At 51.3% G+C, this 20,633-nt stretch overlaps 1 protein-coding gene across 2 annotated transcripts in view; it reads left to right on the top strand.

The window, feature by feature from the left end:
* Positions 1-20,633, top strand: part of ACIN1 (apoptotic chromatin condensation inducer 1) — a 37,419-nt gene that overhangs the window by 4,512 nt on the left and 12,274 nt on the right. Inside the window, exons 4-9 of one of the 2 annotated variants that reach the window (XM_061576015.1) lie at positions 1,168-1,278; positions 2,464-2,780; positions 5,441-6,415; positions 7,675-10,740; positions 11,529-11,596; positions 18,473-18,779. In XM_061576015.1, coding sequence (XP_061431999.1) covers positions 1,168-1,278; positions 2,464-2,780; positions 5,441-6,415; positions 7,675-10,740; positions 11,529-11,596; positions 18,473-18,779 — 4,844 coding nt within the window. The remainder of the gene's footprint in view (positions 1-1,167; positions 1,279-2,463; positions 2,781-5,440; positions 6,416-7,674; positions 10,741-11,528; positions 11,597-18,472; positions 18,780-20,633) is intronic. The other variant, XM_061576016.1, reaches the window with a different exon arrangement.

Raw genomic sequence — 20,633 nt, 5'->3', positions numbered from 1 at the left:
ACACAGTTCGCGCCATTGGGCAGTGATATATGAACCAGTCATGCATGAGGCATGGTCATAAAACCCCAACTCCACGGCGGAGTTAGGAAGTTTAATCCAGCAGTGGATATACAGTGCGGTAAACAATGATCGTTTGAAGGTGCATGTAAATGCTATGCTAACGATACATTTAGGCGAATGGAACAAACAATGCCGTACAAACGAGAAGGAACAAATAAAAAAAATCGGGCAGTAATAATGATTACTGACCAATTTATATATTTTTTAGAATATTTTTTACTTATTATTATTCGAATTATAATTCGACAAAAAACTTCATTCCTGAAAGAACTTGCGACCAAGAATTGTAACAATCACTGGATAAGGGGAGTTGCTACTTACCTACCACCAACCATCGTCACCAGTTTGGCATTATTATCATTATTACACTTGTTTAGGCACGTAACGATGCATAGATTCATAGATTAAAATCAATCCTCACGCTTGCGATACTGGCATAGAGTCGATAACAATTCATACAAACGAAATGCTCGTGTTACATTCATTGACCAGTGGAGCGAACAAAACTCTACCATTGGCACTGAACTGACACGAAACAGTAAAAAAAATTAACCCGTAACGTAAAAAAATTAACCCGTAAAAACAAAGTTTTTCACTATAAATCCTTCATATGCGTGGCGGCTAGAGTCCTCTCGTCCTCTGGCTTGAGATGGCTGCCACCTATGGGTCAGATGATTGCCTGCCACCATTAAGCAATTGGTAATTAAATATAATTTATTTTTTCCTAAAAAGTGTAACATTTTGGGAAAAAAATTTCACGAGAAGAAATTGTCACGCACAACGAGTCTGTGTGCAAAATGTCAGCTCGATTGGATCACGGGAAGTGGGTTAAAAAACGACCGAAAGATTTGCACGGTCGTAAGCGCGCAAGCAAGCAAGCAAGTGAACTTAATATAAAGGATTTAAAAAAGAGCAAATGCTTCGAATGGGATCCCGGCTGTTAAATGTCACTTTTCATAAAATCGCTAGGGATGATGAATCACCCCAGGTCTAAAGGGTTCACGGTGGAGCCACCAATGAGTTCATCTGAGCCTGCTGAACATGTGAGCGCGTCTTGTTGCAATCGTCGCCGTGAGGATAAATTGCGCGTGTTTGCGCCGTGTGCAGAGGTGTCTGCCGAATCGGAGGATGAGACCACCTCGCACCAAGACTCGTTGGTCACTCAGCCTCCAGACCTGCAGTCCATTCCCGAGAACCAGGAGCTCAACAGCTACACAGGTAGCACGCCCGCGACTGCCACGGCAGCCGTGCACGGAGCGCTCGGCGGCTTCGTTTTGTTTGCGAATCGCCAAACGTATTTGAGACTGGCGAGGTCTACAGTATAACCTCGAGAAGCCAGACTAAACGGAGGGGGGAGAGCATTTCCGGTTGTGGGAAATAAGTAACAAAGCGGCACTTAAATCACAAATTTATTGACTTACACATAATTATTCAAGTAAAATTACATTCACCAACAGGGGAGAGCATTTCCGGTTGTGGGAAATAAGTAACAAAGCGGCACTTAATTTACAAATTTATTGACTTACACGTAATTATTCAAGTAAAATTACATTCACCAACAGAGGACGTGCTGTCCAAAGGTATGTGCATTATATTTCCACCAGTCTAAATAAAGATTTTGAATGTTTATTTCGGTGGCCCTTCTTGCTTACCTCGAATTCCAGAACATTTGACCTTGTGAAATGTAACATTTGACCTTCGTCAATATGAAAATCTACAAAGTCCATTTTAACGTCCGTTACACGCAGCCAGTGTTCATAATTGCAATATTGCGTCATTCATTGAAAGATCACACATCGCCGTACATGCAAACATTTAAACTCTGTACAAAACGAGATCGGGGCAGGAAAAATTAAGGTGAAGAGATTGTATCAAGTCTTTGGTCTTTTGATCCAAAGCGGCGATGGTGTAGAAGTGAGTTTACAGTCGTGACTTAAAATCATCGACACATTCCATTGACCAAGTCACATCAATAGCTGCAACAAAGCATCAAGCAGTCTGGATCATGCAAATGTTAACACCTTGTAGGAGAGCATTCCTTAATTCATAAACGTTCTAACCAGGCGAGGGAGACGAGTTGAACAAAGCGACACCGTAAACATGATAAACGATCAATAACAATCGTGTACAATGCAGTGAGACTTGGGCATGAATAAGTGGGTTATTATGTTTTATTTTTATTATTTTATTACTTCCCTTCTACGTGACTTTACCGAAAGAACCAAGAAGATGAATCCCTGCAGTCACGAAAGCTTTAAATCGAAAAATAAGTGGGTTGTTACAAGCTCGGATATTTTTAATGGGATTGCCGCTTCCACATTGGCTACACCGCTGTCTCTTAGCCGCACAGCTACAGCCACAGCTGACAGCCCGTGCTTCTTTCCGCTCCGCGCGTGTGCTCAGCGGCAGAGCCCCCGGTTGCGGCGGTGGCCGAGGCATCTGCGGGACAGGACAAGAACGAGCCGGTAGAGCCGGAAGAAGAGGAGGAGGAGGAGGAGCGCGTCTGGCCCAAGCGAGTAGAGCGCAAGCGACGCAGCCGCAACTCGCTGCCTGCCGAGCCGGCGGAGGAAGCGCCGCCGGTCGTGAGGAGGACGCCCCGCAAGTGGAGCGGCGGGTACCGCGTGGACGACAAGGTGTTGGCGCCGCCGAGGGTCGATGCGGCGGAGAAGCAGCAGGCGGAGGAGGACTCCGAGGAGCCTTCGCTCACGGACCGCCAGGAGGTCAGAGGCTTGTCGCTGTGTAAGGGGGGTCGGATCAAAAGTAGGCATGTAACGATTCATCGATAAATATCGATTGTCACGCACAGGACACGCACGTCTTAAGTTGTCTGTGTAGAGAGTGGCTGTTGTCAATTCGTGCAAATTGTAAAAAATAAATAGGCCCATGGTCGCGACAAACGAGATGAAACAAGTTAGACGGACAAGACGGGACAAAGAGACTTCAAACAAGACAAACAATTGACGAAACAGACACTACTTATTAAATCATGCAAACAAGGCAGGCGCTCCAACAAAGGCAGTACAAATGGGACAAAAATATAAAATATAATGCCTTCTGAAATCAAATTGTTACCCAAAATTATGACTTGACATTTGTTACATTTGTTCGAGCGGTAAATCGTTACATGCCTATTTAAGTGTCATTTGTATAGTTTTATGCTACGTTTCCATCGCCACCGGGGAAAGCCTCGATCATAAACTGGCCTTGTGGGCTCAGCCCGGATTCCCACGACAAGCCGTACCGGGTCCTCACCAAGCGGGGGTCTCTTAAGCAGACCCCGTCACTTTTATTTCACAAGGGAGCCGCACGCTTTAGCTTTTTTGTTTTTAATCTTTAGCCTCCCTTGGAAATAGTCTCAATGTTATGGGGTTTGGTGCGTTCACACGGGGCGCGCCTCCTGTGGTGTTCCTCGCCTAGTTTGTCTTGGGGGGTGGGGGTGGGGAACTTTATATATATGTATGTATGTACAGGTTTTTCCCACGCTTTATGCGGTAGTAGATGCGTTACCAATAAAAGGGGCGTACTAAAGCGAAACCGCACGAGACGGATGCCTGCCGAATAGCGCGTGCAGTACCCCAAACAAGTCCGACCGCATTGCCGCATACGAGTGAATTCAAACCACATGTAGCACATTTTGGGTCGCGATAGGTTCGTTGCATATACGCAAATTTGTATAAACCCAACTTGAATAAAGCGATGGAAACCTGCATATTCAAAAAAAAAAATTTTGGCTTGGAATAACCTAACTCACCCCAAACATAAAAAACAACCTTTTGATCGCTGAGAGTAAAGATGGGGAGGTCATAGCAGCACTGCGCAAGTGGTTGAGCACTGAGATGCAGATTGGAGCCGTGCTGTCAATCTTAGAACAAACCAGGATGGCCGAATCCGCTTTCCACTTGGTCATGGGAACGTAGCATATCCCTTTTGTGACTCATTCTCTCCTCCCAAATACGTGTTGAAAACATGAATAACACCTTACTATTATTAAGTTGTTGTTTTTTGCAGGATTCCAACCTGATGTGCACCTCCTTATTTAATCGCATTGATCCCGATCCATCTCCACGAACGTTCCTCGATATATTATACAATGATGCGTTCTCCAGTTGAGTTTCCCCTGCGAGTGTCTTCAGTCAACTGGAGAACCTGTACATTCCTTTGTTTATCTTGAGCCCCCACTTTGCAGAATTCTGTATTAAGTTGTCCTACGATTTACTGCAGTTTGTTTCCAACAGCGAATGGAAACGGCCAATGGAAATAGATGGTTTCACTTATTTAACTTTCCACTCGCAAATCAAAGAAGTGAGACCAGTTTTCGGAACAAAAATTAATGATCCTGTTCACGAAATGTTTACCAAGAATTGGAGTGCCACGATCATCCTTTTATTTGAAAGTCACAAAAGAACTTGAAGAATTACAGGCACGTTAGCCTCTTATTCCAAGTGCACTAATTGACTTTATTTATCTTGAGCCCTATTTTGTACCTTCATTACATATGTTATTTGGTGATACTGCATTGGCAGTGGTGAGTCACACAAATAAACAAAAAGCCTCGACACATTCGCCAATAACACTGTGTGTGGGCTTATAAGGAAAAATATGCTAGGCAACGTTTTGGGCAATTGTCCTTCATAGAACATAACCTCATTTACATAGCGGTCTACTTTTGCGGATGACATCTGGGGATCTTTAACGTCCACTGAAGAAGAAGACGTGTTATGTTTTGCTATCAAGAAGGGCCATTGCCTGAAACGTCACCTATTATTTATGTTTCGTATTAAGGCCACAGTGTTATTGGTGAATGTGTCTTCTTTATTAGGCTCTTGTATCAAGATTATTCAGATTATTGCCCAATGAAGAGAAATCCACCAAGTTGCCTGAAGAAAGTGTTAAATCGGTGCGTATCTCCAGCTAACGACCGATGGATCAAATAGGTGCGTGGACACTGATAAAGGATATGAAACAAAAGAGGCACGGACAGGTGCGTGCATTAAATCACACTGAGAAAAAGGAACACGTGGATTAGAGAACACACGCACGTTAGACATATTGACTGCTAAAAAATCAAGTGGGATTGGGCAGGACGTGTCACTAGTAGAGATGATGACCGGTGGTCGAGACTAACGGTGGAGTGGCAGCCAAAGGAGGGAACACGCCCTAGAGAACATACACCACAGATGACGTCAGCTTATGTGCAGAAGATAGACGGATTGTTACATCCCCGGACTGTGAGGCACAGTGAAACCTTCATCCAGCAGTGGATAGATAATAGATGATATTGATGAGTGGTGCTATTGTTCACAGTAGAGCCCAGGATGCCTCCCGTGTGAGTGAGCGCCGTGTGACCCGTGCCTGCCCGGGCGTGCGTCTCCCTCGTTAGGATGAAGCCCCTATCCCAGTATTGACGGCCCAAGTTCCGTGTACGGAGCCGCCAGAGCCTGAGGCCTGCGGGGACGCACAGGCTCCCGCGAGCCCCCCTCCTCCCCACGCCGCCCCCAACGACGCCCCTCGCCTGTCGGCCAGAAGTACCCGCCGTGCAGGACTCGCGTCCGCTTGTGACGGTGATGGTGACGCTACAGCTCCGGCAGAAGAAGCTGACGAAGGGGAGAGAGGCGCCACGGGGATGCACGTTAAGCCCAAGAGAGGCGCGGAGATGGCGCAGAAGGTGGCGGAGGAAGAAGAGAAGATGGATGTCACTGTGGGGAAAAGTAAAGGGGAGCAGAAGACCGCAACTCGCGTGGAGCTGGGTGGATCCGCCGGCCAAGCGTCCGTCATTCAAGCTGCGTGCAAGCGCGATGGTGCTCCTGCTGAAGAGCCGATGGAGGCATCGCCGCCGCAGCTGGTGCAGGAGAGGTCGTCGTCGGCGTTCCAGGCTGAGAGGAAAAGCGCCACAGAGTCGCCCGTGCTGCAGGAGGCGTCCCCTCCACACCTGGAGCAAGAGGACGGCCCCGTGAATGCGCCACTGCCCTCCTCGAAGCCTATCTCCCTCCCACGTGGGGCCCAGCCAGGCAGCCTCCTGGAACCGCCGGTAGCGGCTGACGTCCCCCGTCCCCGCGCGGCAAAATCTGGCACCAAGGAACAGGCGATGGTGCCTGCCGACGGGCGGGTAGAAGCTGTGCCCCCTCCCTTGGTGGCTTCAGAAGATGGGAAACCTCGGAAGGTGGCGGCAGCGGCTCCGGCCGAGGGCAAGAGGCGCGGCCGAGGCCGCTCCAGGTCTCGCTCAAGCTCCCGCTCCGCGTCGAGCTCGCGATCGTCGTCATCCTCCTCGTCCTCGTCTCGCTCGTCTTCCTCATCCTCGTCTTCGTCGTCGTCGCGCAGTGGCTCCTCGTCGGCCGACTCCAAGTCCCGCTCGCCAGTGAGTTCCGCGGAGTTAGCGGCGGGCGGTCGGCGCCACGAGGCCGGCGCCACGAGGAGGAGACGGGGCGACGGTGCAGCAGTGAAAGCTGCCTTAGCCGACGTCAATCGGCGCCGCTGTTTTGTACATCGCTGCTCTCTTCCACTGTTGTGAATTAAGGACATGGGCCTTAATTTTTGTAAATTGAAGCCCCTGTGTTTAATGATCAATACTAGGCATGCAACAATGTATCGAATCATCCCCCCACCCCACTTCCAGCCAGGAAATTGTTCCAATTAGAGTTTATTTTATTCAGATATCGATATATATATATTTTTTGTCTGGGTCTTAACCGCCTCATTTGTAGTTCTGTGTGTTGTTTTGTTTGCTCCATTAGCGTAAAAGTGTAGTGTAGGAGTATAATTTGCGTAATTTCAATGCTCATATTTTGAACAGGAAGAATCACATTTAATGAGTAAATCCACGCATCGGTAATGCGGCAGGTCTGGGGTCAGTTGCATGAAACAACTTGAATACAAAATTCCCTTTCACTCCTATTTAAATCGGTTTCAATTAAGGGACTTTTTTTTCAAGGTATTTTATACAACTGGTCACTGAACCCAATACTCTGCCCTTGCCTTGGACTTTTGGGCAAGGAAATATTCCCACTCCAGTTTTCTAACGTGATTTACCTTTATAAAATATGAAGCAAGCCAACTTCAATTTATCCGTGATACTCAAAATCCACCATGGAATTTCATTTTTGTGTTGCAGTGATGATCCAAGTGACCGTTTGCATCTGAATCGTAGTTATCTTACATTTGTAACTATTTTTGAAGTGTCTGGAATCAAAGTTGCTTATTGTGCACCCACATGCAACTTTATTTGCCGACTTTTGCAGCCCGTGAAACAGTAGACCATAGGCTTAATTCGATGAGTAATTTGATGAGTTGTCACAATTCTGGGCCACAATTTGACCAACGACTTGGATATTTTACAGTGGCTGTTGCCTGTAGTGGCTACAGGGAGGCACATGAATTGAAAATAAGAACAACATACGGATGTAATGGTTTCTCGCGCATGGTTCAATTTGCGCCGGTTGCGTAAGAATTTGTCGACCGCTGAACTGATGCGTCGTAGCGTGCCTAGCGGACAACACCATCGGGAGCAGCAGCGACAGTGGCGGTAACAGCAGAAGTGCCGCGTCATTTACCTCTTAGCGGCGGTGATCGTGCCGAGGGGTAACGAGGCTGCGTTCGCCGTGCGTGTCTGCGGCACAGATGCGTGTGAGGAAGGCCGACAGGAAGAAGCGAAGCCCCTCACCCGGCGCACCGGGCGACGGGGAGGAGGAGACGGAGGGCCGCGCACGGAACCTTGGCCAGGGAGTCGAACCCAGGGCGGGCAGGGGTGAGGAGGAGAAGCGCTTAGCCGCCGTGCGGGAGGCTGAGGAAGCCGAGAGGGTGGCTCGCGAGCAGCAGAGGGAGCGGGAGGAGGCCGAGGTGCGCAAGCGTGAGGAAGCGGAGCGACTACGCCAAGAGGAAGAGAGGGAGAAGAGGCGCAAGCAAGAGGAAGCAGAGGAGAAACAGAGACAGGAAGAAGCAGAAAAGCGCAAGCAGGAAGAAGCAGAGAAGCGCAGACAGGAAGAATTGGAGAAACGTAAGCAAAAGGAAGCAGAGGAGAAGCGCAAGCAGGAAGAAGCAGAGGATAAGCGCAAGCAGAAGGAAGCAGAGGATAAACGACGACAGGAAGAAGCAGAGGAGAAGCGCAAGCAAAAGGAAGCAGAGGATAAGCGCAAGCAGAAGGAAGCAGAGGAGAAACGACGACAGGAAGAAGCAGAGGAGAAGCGTAAGCAAAAGGAAGCAGAGGAGAAGCGCAAGCAGAAGGAAGCAGAGGAGAAACGACGACAGGAAGAAGCAGAGGAGAAGCGTAAGCAGGAAGAAGCAGAGAAGCGCAAGCAGAAGGAAGCAGAGGAGAAGCGTAGGCAGGAAGAAGCAGAGGAGAAGCGTAAGCAAAAGGAAGCAGAGGATAAGCGCAAGCAGAAGGAAGCAGAGGAGAAGCGTAGGCAGGAAGAAGCAGAGGAGAAGCGTAAGCAAAAGGAAGCAGAGGATAAGCGCAAGCAGAAGGAAGCAGAGGAGAAGCGTAGGCAGGAAGAAGCAGAGGAGAAGCGTAAGCAGAAGGAAGCGGAGAAACGTAGACAGGAAGAAGCAGAGGAGAAGCAGAAACAGAAAGAAGCAGAGGAGAAGCGTAGAAAGGAAGAAGCAGAGGAGAAGCGTAGAAAGGAAGAAGCAGAGGAGAAGCGCAAGCAGGAGGAAGCCGAGCTAAAGCGCAAGCAGGAAGAAGCCGAGGTGAAGCGTAGAAAGGAAGAAGCAGAGGAGAAGCGCAAGCAGGAGGAAGCTGAGGTGAAGCGTAGGCAGGAGGAGGAGTTAAAGCGCACACAGGAGGAAGCGGAGCTGAAACGCAAACAGGAGGAGCAGAAGCGCAAACAGGAAGAGGAGGAAGCAGAGCTGAAGCTTAAGGAGGAGGAGGAACGGAAACGCAAGCTTAAAGAAGCAGACGAGAAGCGCAGAAAGGAGGAAGCGGAGGAAAGGCACAAACAGGAGGAAGCAGAACGGAAGCGTAAACAGGAAGAGGAGGCAGAACGGAAGCGCAAACAGGAAGAGGAGGAGCGCAAACAAAAGCATATGGAAGCAGAGGAGAAGCGCAAAGAGGAAGAGGAGCAGAAGCGGAAGCAGAAAGAAGAAGCAGAGATGAAGCAGGAGGAGGAACGGAAACAAAAGCTTAAGGAAGTAGAAGAGAAGCGTATAAAGGAAGAAGCAGAGCTAAAGCATAAGCAAGAGGAAGCGGAGCTGAAGCGTAAGCAGGAGGAAGCAGAGAAGAAGCGTAAGCAAGAGGAAGCAGAGCTGAAGCATAAGCAGGAGGCGGAGCTAAAGCATAAGCAAGAGGAAGCGGAGCTGAAGCGTAAGCAGGAGGCAGAGCTGAAGCGTAAGCAAGAGGAAGCAGAGCTGAAGCATAAGCAAGAGGAAGCAGAGAAGAAGCGTAAGCAAGAGGAAGCAGAGCTGAAGCATAAGCAGGAGGCGGAGCTAAAGCATAAGCAAGAGGAAGCGGAGCTGAAGCGTAAGCAGGAGGCAGAGCTGAAGCGTAAGCAAGAGGAAGCAGAGCTGAAGCATAAGCAAGAGGAAGCAGAGAAGAAGCGTAAGCAGGAGGAAGCGGAGAAGAAGCGTAAGCAGGAGGCAGAGCTAAAGCATAAGCAAGAAGAAGCAGAGAAGCGTAAGCAGGAGGAAGCAGAGAAGCGTAAGCAGGAGGAAGCAGAGCTGAAGCATAAGCAGGAGGAAGCGGAGAAGAAGCGTAAGCAAGAGGAAGCGGAGCTGAAGCATAAGCAGGAGGCAGAGCTAAAGCATAAGCAAGAGGAAGCAGAGAAGCGTAAGCAGGAGGAAGCAGAGAAGCGTAAGCAGGAGGAAGCAGAGAAGAAGCGTAAGCAGGAAGAAGCGGATAAGAAGCGTAAGCAGGAGGAAGCGGAGCTGAAGCATAAGCAGGAGGCAGAGCTAAAGCGTAAGCAGGAGGAAGCAGAGAAGAAGCGTAAGCAGGAGGAAGCGGATAAGAAGCGTAAGGAAGAGGAAGCGGAGCTGAAGCATAAGCAGGAGGCAGAGCTAAAGCGTAAGCAGGAGGAAGCAGAGAAGAAGCGTAAGCAGGAGGAAGCGGACAAGAAGCAGAAGCAGGAGGAAGCAGATAAGAAGCATAAGCAAGAGGCGGAGCTGAAGGGTAAACAGCAGGAGGCAGACCTGAAGCGCAAGCAGGATGAAGCAGAGCAGAAGCACAAGGAGGCCGACGAGAAGCGCAAGCAGGAGGAATTGGCGAAGTGCAAGCGGGGGGCAGCCGAGCTGAAGGTCAAACCGCAAGAAGGAGCAGAGAGAGCTCCCCAGGAGAAGAAGCACAAAACGGAGGAGGAGGGTGGGGAGCGCCGGCACGGTGAGGAGCGCGGCCGGGAGCAGAGAGAAGCAGAGAAGGAGCAGCGGGGCCATAAGCAGGAGCCGGGGCCGAAGCGGCAGCACGATAAGGAGGAGCAGGGCGGTGCGCGCGGCCGTGACGCGAAGGGCGACGACCGCAAGCGCAGGCACTCGAGCAGCGAGGACGAGGGTTTGCCCAGACGGAAGGCGTGCAAGGGCTCGTCGTCGTCGTCGTCCTCCTCGACCTCGTCGTCATCTTCATCGTCCTCCACGTCCTCGTCCTCTTCCTCGTCGGGGTCATCGTCCCCCGACCGCGAGAAGAGGGACTTCCCCCCCGACACGCAGAAGCAGCGGCGGGGCCAGGCAGAGCCCGGCCGCTCGGCCCTCGTGCCAAATGATAAGGTGAGCCGTCACGCAGTGATTGGCCGGTTCCTTGCCTGCTGATGAATGCCAGCTAGGTTTTGTCAATGCAATTTTGAATGGTATTAGTTAACAGAATAGATTATCGATTGCAAACGTACATGAATTGACAATGGAATCAAGCTCACTTTTAGTAGCCGCTAAGGCACGTGCGAACGTTGGAGCCGCATGCCGTGCTCCAATGTGATCGATCAAGCGTCAGCCATCGTAATGCACCCATGTGTCGGTCACCACGTTTGCACAGGTCTTCTTTACATTCTCTTTGGTTTTTTCGGTAAAGTCACGTAGGTAAAAAAAATAAATTGTACTTTCATTTATTTTCTATTATATTAAAAATATATGATATACATTTAATTTTATACATTTATTTTATATTTTTTACCTACGTGACTTTACCGAAAAAACCAAAGAGTATGGTTCCTTGCAAGTCACGAAAACTTCAAATCTAGAACTCCTTTTCATTGTTGCACATTTTATAACAACGCTTACCTGCATTGTTCTCCAAGCGTCTGCATTGCTTATGCTATCTTTGCCACAGAATTCTCAGCGTCTGGTTCGGACACCTCTGCTCAAGTGCCTGTAACTTTCGTTTCAGCTGCTCGGCTCTCTGTTGCAGGCATTACTGCCACCTCAAATACCCTTTTCTTTGCTACCGTCATAACTCGTGTGCAATCTCTGGGGCTAAACAGGTGAATGATGGCTTGCCTAGTTTCTTGGTGAGCAGTTGACGTCAGTGCCGTGACGCGGATGCCGATGTGCGTTGTCTGCAGCGTTCCGAGCCGGCGCGTGACGAAGGGACAGGGAGAGTGGCGGAGGGCGCTCCTCCCGGCGAGCACACGTGAGTCACACACTTCCCGCTCCCCCCCCCCCCACATTGCGTCGTTTGGCCGACTCACAATGTGTCCGCTGTTTGTGTGCCTTGTAATTATGCAGGCCGGTTCAAAGCTCTGTATTGAGAACTAGGAGTGAAAATTTTCCAGTCATCCGTTCACCTGACGCTAACCTCCCTCTAGCTTATACAATCATTGATGTGCTATGATGACATGGGCAGTGGACACCTACGGGCTTTCTGCCCATGATGATGATCTGCTTTGCCAGAAACATCCCCAATTCATTTATTTTTCCTTGTAAGGTGTTATTGACGAATGTGATTTATTTTCATAATGAAGGTTTTTTGGTTAGATTGCATAAGTATAAATGTGTCGTACGCCTCCACCAACCCGACACAGCCAGTAAGGTTTGTCACAAGTTTCAAATTTTCAAGTTTCATTTTTTTGGTATAGCCCTGTAAGCCATGCGGCTCTTGAGTCGGGTGCAACCGCAAGAAACAAAATATGAACAGAGAACATCTTAAAGCGACGACGCGCAACAGAAACATCCTGGAAGCCAGCAAATCTTCCAGAAAAAAACCCACCGTATTACAACGCTGTGTGCAAAAATCCCAATGTGATGCAAATCAAACAAAAGCAACCATAAGACAATTTAGATTAAAGTTATCAGGCCAACTCCGTAAACAACTTGCCAATTAACTACAACTTCAGCCCACCGGTGTGTTGGAGAGTAAATCCACAACATTTATAATTTGACTACGACGTTTCGCTGATAATTACATCCAGCATCATTGGGCGATTTGCCACATTTATACTTACGAGGTCTAAACCAAAAACCTTTATTATGAGTAATATTGGTCGCGAAAGCCTACGTGTTAAAGTGATTAATGTTGTTATTTGAGGCCTTGTGCCAACGCAGCAGCATTGCCGAATAATTAACATAATACAGGGTAGCAGCCCATCCTCCAGTCAAAGCATTCCGCTTGCATGCAGCTCACCATGCCTTCACCTGGCACTCACCAGCGGTTGTCTTGCCTGGCCATCTCCACTCGCCGCTTTACACGTTATTGTGAGCAGCCTGCTTAGATTCATTGCCCTCCCCCATCCCTCCCGCTGCCCCGCGCCAGAGGTCGTAACCGGGTACCCGATACCCGTACCCTACCCAATACCCGGCTACCCGTACCTAGCTGGGTACGGGTAGCCGTTATGCGACCCTGGTGCGGCCGGGTACGGGAAGGCCGTGAGTCACTGGTGAGTAACCGTTTGTCACTCACTTCGGGTAGGGTACGGGTAGGGAACGGGTACCTGTACCCGGCCGGGTACGGGTACCCATTTGCGACCCTGGTGCGGCCGGGTACGGGTAAGGAATCAAAACCCGTTTGCGACCTCTGCCCCCGCGCACACCCCTCTGCATAACACACGCCTATCCGTTGTACAGTTTTGAGTTGGGGCCGTGGTGCCCAACGATAGATAAATAAATGGAAAGCCAGCGTGGTGAAGGATGGCCGAACGGTCCTGGTGACGTGCGACAACGGTGTTGGGAGGCCTTCATCCAGCATTGAATTTATGAAGGGTTGTAAACTGTACTTAAGTAATAAGATGGGAGAAAAATCATGTATGCGCATTGTTCCTGCAACGCTTGCTGACCTGGGTTCGGTCGAATTTAAGAAGCGATATTAAGGTTATACTGCACAACGAGATGGTGAGTGCTTGATGTGTGATGTCATGGCCTTGGCCGACGAGGCCTATCTCGTAAGCGATAGTTTGAATCGCTTAATGTGGGCAAGGTTTGAAAACATTTGGCAGGCTTTCAAGAGGGTCCCTGATAGCAATTCAACTTTTTACTCAAAAGTGGCTAATTGGATCATCTTTATGACAGTTATAAATGCACGACCCATGATGGACAGACTGACGCAGAGGACTCATCAACTTTTTTTGGCCGATGGAAAGTGTTAAAAACTGTGACGCAACATCACTAATGATGCATGATGCGATCCCGCGTCATTGGCCACGTACGGTGCGAAAGAAGTTCAGCATACATTGAGTCGTCTCGTTCAGTAGAAAATGATCTCTGCTGGTCCCAGCTGCCACAGGAATGGGGGACGTGTGGACTGTTCACCACACACCTGGGATCAGTTGCACCTGTGATTGTCTCATTCACAATGATTTGCAATTAATACTTGTACTCGTAAATTCAGCAAACAATGCTGATTCTAATTGTAATTATATTTGACCCCGATTAGCGCGGTTGGCTATGTAGGGCGCGAAAGAAGTTCAGTGTACATCCAACGTACATTCAGCCCTCCCTCACTTCGATGAGCCCTGACGATTTGGGGGTCACCATTTAATTAGATAGTTAATTATTTATTATATTTGTCACATTTGTACCATCTTTTTGTATTGTTTTATTTGGCTCGTTCATTCAGTCACTCTAAAGGTGAGTGACATTATGGGTGGAGCCAGTGGAACGCTGCACCGTGAACCTGGATACCCCGTTGAATTCCCATCCAGAGTTCACTGGAAAGGATGATATCCGAACCAGTCCTGGGCGCCCACCCCCCCCCCCCGCCTCACCAACTTGCACCGGCCAGCGTGATGAAGTATGGGGCAGGCTTTCATTCCGAAATTGAATACCACAGGACTGTATAATAACATTTGTGTGTATTTTAAATAGATTACAAACGACTTGCATGCCCCCCTAGGGTCATGTTTAGGAGTGCGTCTGTGGAGTGATTTCGTGGGGTCCTGTGAGGACACATGCCTGTGATGATGAAGATGGTGATGGTGACAGTGATGATGGTGATGGAGGGAGTGGTGGCTCACGGCCAACACCAGTGACGATTATCTGAGCCGATCCTGAGCCTCCCCTAGGTCGACTTAACCTCAAATGAGTACCTGCTGCAGCGTGTAACAACATCGCCAATCGGGAGACAAAGGTGGCTGGGCGTGGTGTTGGCCACCCTCCCTCTCGTGTACTGTGCAGGCTAACAGCACTTACCTCCTACAGTCTGCTCAGGCTTTGATGGTGACGATGGCGGTGACGATGTTTTGGCACGTAACCATGCATCGAGTCTGCTTAAAATCGTTCCTTACGTGAACTATTAGTGTTTTGTTTTTTGTCGGCTCGTTCTGATCTCATCATTTGCCGACATCACGATACCCCTACGGCGCCAGCTGCTGCCTGCTGCAGAAGAAGACTGCCGAGGTAGCCGTGTCGCTCGCCTATACGTACCCGGAACGCTCGCATTACTTCCCCGCTTGAACAGTGTAGCAATAGGAGAGCGTTGCTCCATAGCTACGTAGGTTTTCAGTTGTGTTAATTTTCTTAAATTTGTGCATTAGCTTCCTTTTTTAGAGTTTTGATTTATTGATTTATACACACACACAGTTCGTATTTCTGATTTGTGTATGTGCACACAAGTGAGAGACATCGTGTTGACTTAAGATTCATAATTAAGCTTTGGCTGGTGGTCAAGGCTAAGGATGGAGTGGCTCGTTAAAGGAGGTACCATACACCATGGAGATAGACTACTGAAATTGGCTTCTCTGTAGTTGCGAGATCAAGTCAAATTTACTTGTTTAACCAGTTGAAACCTCAAAAAGAAGAGATTTTAGTATAATTTGCAAGGATGGATTGATACATCGCAGGATCGTGAGGGATGGCGACGACTTGGGGAGGCCCTGATCCAGCCATGGATAGATTAATGATATGATATTGTATGTAATTATCGGTGCATGTTACCCCGACATCCACAAGTGGCACCAAAATCATCACATTCATGGCACTTTTTTGAATCGCAAGGTCACGAGGCAGTTCGGTAGTTTGCTGATGATGGCATTATCGATGGTGCTGATGGCAGTATCGATGGCATTGTTGATAGTGATGATGGCGGTTTGGATGGTGATCGTTGTGGTAGTGGCATTAATGCCACTTTGTGGATATCATGAACATGTTAGAAAAAAAACCCTCCTGACTCTTTTGAATTGTGAGAATCTCCCATGCTTCACTGCTGCCGGCCAGATTGACATACACCTCGCACCTCGCGCATGCCCGTGTGTCAGGTGGTTGAACGCGTGTGGACGTCTACTCCCGTTGTAAATCGCATGCTGTAAAGGGATTAGTGCTGCTGTTGGTTAGTGGTGATGATGATATGATTGTGTCTCAGCGAGGAGCCGTGTTTGTGTCCCCCGGCGGGTGATGTGAATGGGCGGGGGAGGGTTGCCGATTTTTCGGGTCTTAGTTTAACCGTTATGCACCCACAATTTGTTGACAATTGGGCAACCCCAGCAAGGAGCGGGTCAGACCGCACACATCTCGAACCTGGATTTCGACTGCATTGTGACGGTGGTTGCGCAGCATTTTAAACACCCGGGCAAAAGGCATTTGCTTCACTAATTGGTTCTGAATTTGAGCGAGTTTGTACTTGAGAAAGATCTGTGCCATCTGCCCGACTGGGAGCTGCGCGCACGAGTGGTGCGGGCTGCTCCTTGCGCTGTGCTGGTAGCGGTGGCGTTTTGCGCTGTGCCGCTTAAGGCGCCGATGTCGCACGCGCGGTCACCGATTGCGATCGAGGCACCTCGCCGAGCGGAACACGACACGGGGACGTTCGTTGGGGCGCGCGACCCCGCGGCAGCCGCCACTACCACCGACACTGCTGCTGGTACCACAGGGCGCATCTAAAACCGCAAGGTCATCCGTTAGCGAGGTGCAGCGGTGCTGCGTTTGGGGAATATTTTGAAATCGGCAGGTTAGTGATTCGTTCGCTCCTTTGTTGGCTTTCCAATGCCGTTGCTCGTTGGTGTTTTGTAAAAAAAAAGTCTTGAGATGGATCTTGGGTTAAACGGTTTTTATTTTCGGGGGGGGGGGTGAGGAACACCCCCCCCCCCTCCCTTGTGCGGTCAACGATCCATTTTTTTCACGGCGACGTCACGGCGGGCTGCGTCACAACACCTCCCGTCCAATTAAACACCGGCCGTGGCCGCACGCCGACCAGGAAATCTCCAATTTTTTATTCGATTGCGAGCGGTGGAGAGGCGGGGGGGGGGGGGGCCCATTGCGTGCCAGGCAGATCGGGGGAGTGGTGGAGCGATGAACGCGGGGAGCTGCTGGGCGCGCCGCATGCCCGCCCCGGGAGGGGTGGGAACCCAGGTCTTCTTGGCTCTGTAGGTGTCCTCTGTATCCGCCTGCACGGAGCCTGTTCCCCTGGGACCGGCCTCCATTGATTTTTTTGTGTGTGTGTGTTGGAGGCGCCTGTGCATGGCGAGCAGGCGGGAGCGTTGGGCCGGTGCGAGCGGAGCCTAATTAGCATGTAGGGCAGGCGCTCCGCTCGGAAGTGTGCGCAGCCCGATTGATTCTGCTGCTGCTGCTGCTGCGGGGGAGGGGAGAGGCTGAGAGAGCCGCCGACTTGAGCTGCAGCTGCTAGAATATTCCACTGCCGCCCGTTAGCGCAGGGGTTTCTCTCTCTTCTAGCGGCGCAGCGTGGGATGCGTCGTGTCGCCCACTCGCGCCTGTGTCCGCCGTTCACGTAGGGGGGATTTCGTTTTTGTTATTATAAAGGGTCAGGCAGTCGGGCAGTAGCTCGGACAACCCTGCCCCTCTGGGGACCTTGGCTCCACAGGCAGATGGGAGGAATCCAGCATGGCCGCCTGCTGCCCGTTGCGGTGAATGGCCGCTTGTAGTGGAGCGCCGCCCCCCCCACCCCCGGGTGTCCTGAGCCGTGACGGCGCCCGTGCCGTCGCGCGCGCGGCCCTGATGGTCCCAGAAGTGAGCGTGGTGAGGTAGGGGTGCACTGGCCTCCGTCCTTGCGTCGTGTTCCCGTGGCCTGCGTGCCCCACAGCGCACGGTGGGAGGAGCGCGTGCACGCACGCGCGGTGTCATCCGCACGCGCCTCCTTTGTGTCACGGCTCCAGCTGAGCGTTTGAGTCTCGGCTGCCGGTGCCGATGGCCGGCACCGATGGGCTGTCCGCACCGCGAGCGACCGCAGGGAGGTTTCTAAGAATAGCGCTGCCTGTCGTTAACCCTCTCGCGATGAACGGGCGCGCCGCTCTGTGGTAAGCTTATTGATTTTAATTGTGCGTCCTCTCTGGTGTTCAGCATTCATTCATTCAGTCGCGCGCGGTTAATTCATCGGCTGCTTGTGAGGAATGCGGCCTGTAATCTCGTTGGTCGCGGATTGAGTGGCGTTGTCATGGAACCAGCATCGCTCGACGTCGTGGTGAAGGGGTTCGGTGGCGCATGATGGTGCCACCCCCCCCCCCCCAAGCCCGATCACGAGCAGCGCCGCACAGGTGCGGTTAATTATTCATCATCAGGGACGACGATGGAAGTGGCAATGTCAGTGTTGGGAACCTCGCACACTCCAAGCAAGCGCAGGCTACAAATGGATGGGCCCGGCTCAGGACTCGCCTGCCATTTTGGTTTAAAGGTCACGTTGAGGTGGCGTGTAGGTATCGTCACTCACAGTTGTCGACCGAGTGCTCTGTTCTTTCCAATTGTAAATGTCGTGCAGTGAGGAATCTCAAATCAGCTGCTGGGTTTAATTTCAGTCCCCGTCATTATCGGCTACTCGTCCCTGACGTGGTAACCGAAAGGCTTCGCTTGCGAGCACAAATTGGATCGCGTCTCATTGCTGCGTTAATGTGTGGTGACTGGGTGTAATCTTCCTGAGCTGGTGAATTGAGTGTCGGCTGGTGGACCCTGGTATCGCTGTTGTTGTTGTAGCGACGATGGAAGTGCTGGTGGGTTCTGCTTCCTGCGACTCGTGCTAATTCCTTCGGTTGGCCCATTAGCAACGGCTCGGAGCCCGGCGTAGTGAGAGGAGCTTTGACGGCACGGCTGACCTTTACGTGGTTTCACCCCCCTCCCCCCACCTGTCTCATCACAGTGAGGCGAAGGTGAGCGTCCAGGCTGGCATGGTGGTGCAGCAGCAGCAGCAGGGAGACAAGCAGCTGAAGCAAACGTCGCCACAGCCGCCGCAGCAGCAAATGAAGCAGCAGCAGCAGAAGAAAGAGGAGGAGGAAGAGGAGGGGGGTGGCCGTACCGAGTCGGAGCCCCCTGCCACCCCCCCCGTGGGGGGCGGTGTGGGAGGTGAGGACGAGCAGCAGCACCAGGGCACGGACGACGCCGCCGCCGCCACCGGCGACAGAGCGGACGCTGGCTCCGAGGCGATGGAGGAGGAGGGGAAGAGAGAGGTACCACGGCTGGTGCGGCACGGCCTAACCGCACAGCCCGCACGCACCGACCGGCGCACGCCGGAATACCGGCACTCCGCTCGAGGGAACGTTGGGCTGCCGGCGCGTGGTTTTTGTGCCGGTCACTCCACGGGGCTGTGTAGGGTAGCAGCGGAGAAGGGCGGCAGCCGGCGCCGCCGTAGCTTCTTCCTCGTGCCGGTGCTGCTGGGAAAACCACGCGCTTGACAGCGTTGATGGAAGGAGCACACGGGCAAAATCCACTGTCGCTGGTGGGTAGAGGTGCCCTCGATTTGATGGAGTCACAGTGGTGAAATACCACTCCCTTCATATTCAATGAGTGGGCCACTACCACCCTTATTACAATCAAAAGAGCCGGAATCACACCCTCTTACTCTGAATAGACCGTTTACACTAGCATTTCAATGAATGGAGCCAGAGCTACTTTTACTGCAGTTATTTGGACGTAACCATCCCCTATTTACATTAACCATGCCTCCACCACCCAATGAATTAATTAATTGATCACTCCCACTCCTGTCAAAGATTGACTCCCATCATATGAGGTAGGCCAAAACCACTGCCATTACGGTATGTGGTCTTGAACCTTTCCCATTGTACAATCACTGCCATTGTCTTCAATGCAAGCATCATGCCCGCTGCACTCATAATTGTCTGTGCAGTCTGCGTTGCGGTCGTTGCGAGGTGGCGGTGTAATTTGGCAAAGTGGGTGGGTGTAGGAATGAGTGAGGATCTCGTCCTGGTGACCCTCTTTCCTCGCCGTCATTAAAGTTGCTGACCCTAGCAACAGCTGATAGGTGGCAAACATCAACCCCCCTCCCCCTCGTTTAAGACGACGATAAGGAAGCTTTGGAGCAGTTATAATCAAATCAGTCGTGCAATTTTTTACATTCTCCGATAAGTTTCGTATTGAAGTTATCGTTCTGTGAAGTTTGTTCACTCTCACACGAGGCCTCATGAGTTGGCGGAACCCGCTCAGTGTCGGCGTAAAATGCGGGAATGCGTCTCTCTGCGCCCACCCCACCCCCCGCCGATGCTGAGCGTGTTCCGCCACACACACACCCACGGGCACGTACGCGCACGTACGCACGCACACACGCACACACACACTGACGCATTGATTCACAATATTTGGAGTCTAGTTGCAGTGTGGTGGCAGACGCCGTGAAGCATCTTTGACAGTGCCCCTGTGCTGTGTATGCTTGTGCCATTGTATCAGCCCAAAGTAAGTGGCGTGGTCGACGCGGCACGGCTCGCGCTCGGACAGGCACGTGCCTCTGTGTGCACTAGACAACCGTGGGGGGCCTTCGTTCCCGCCCGCCGATTGGCCGCCGCCGGCGTCGTTGCGAGTGGGGGGGCCCGCGGCGGAGGGCCAGGCCAGCCCCTCGCGCTGCTCTGCCGTCACCGTGGCTACCACAGAACCCGTTGTGGGAGCGCCCCACCCCTGTCTCGTCCCAGTGCTCACGAAACCCCAGCGACGGCGACTGTCGAACAGCCGCAAGCGATGACCAAAACGACTCCGGTGACAGGTCGTGTAATGACCACTCGCCGACTCGAAGAACCGCGTCTCGCCCTGCTTTGGCGTTGCCCGCCGTCTCTTGCCGACGGACTCGCGAAGATAAACAGACGCTGCAATCGTGCGAGTGAGCTGTGTGATGGACGCTGACGTGAACCCGGCCGCAGAATGTGGAGGCGATCGACCGCACGTTTGACTTTGCACGAAGAGCAAAGCCCCGCTGTGTTTCACACTTGAAGGGAGAGATGGTGCCAACCCCGACACCGTGGCCGTGGACTTGAGGGAGAGAATCTTAAAGCTGGGGCAGGGCCCCTTTGCTG

This window comes from Lethenteron reissneri, chromosome 60 (genome assembly GCF_015708825.2).
Source record: "Lethenteron reissneri isolate LAM-NWPU_2019-01 chromosome 60, ASM1570882v1, whole genome shotgun sequence".
Classification (NCBI taxonomy): Eukaryota; Metazoa; Chordata; class Hyperoartia; order Petromyzontiformes; family Petromyzontidae; genus Lethenteron; species Lethenteron reissneri.
This window is presented reverse-complemented; position numbering and strand designations above follow the sequence as displayed.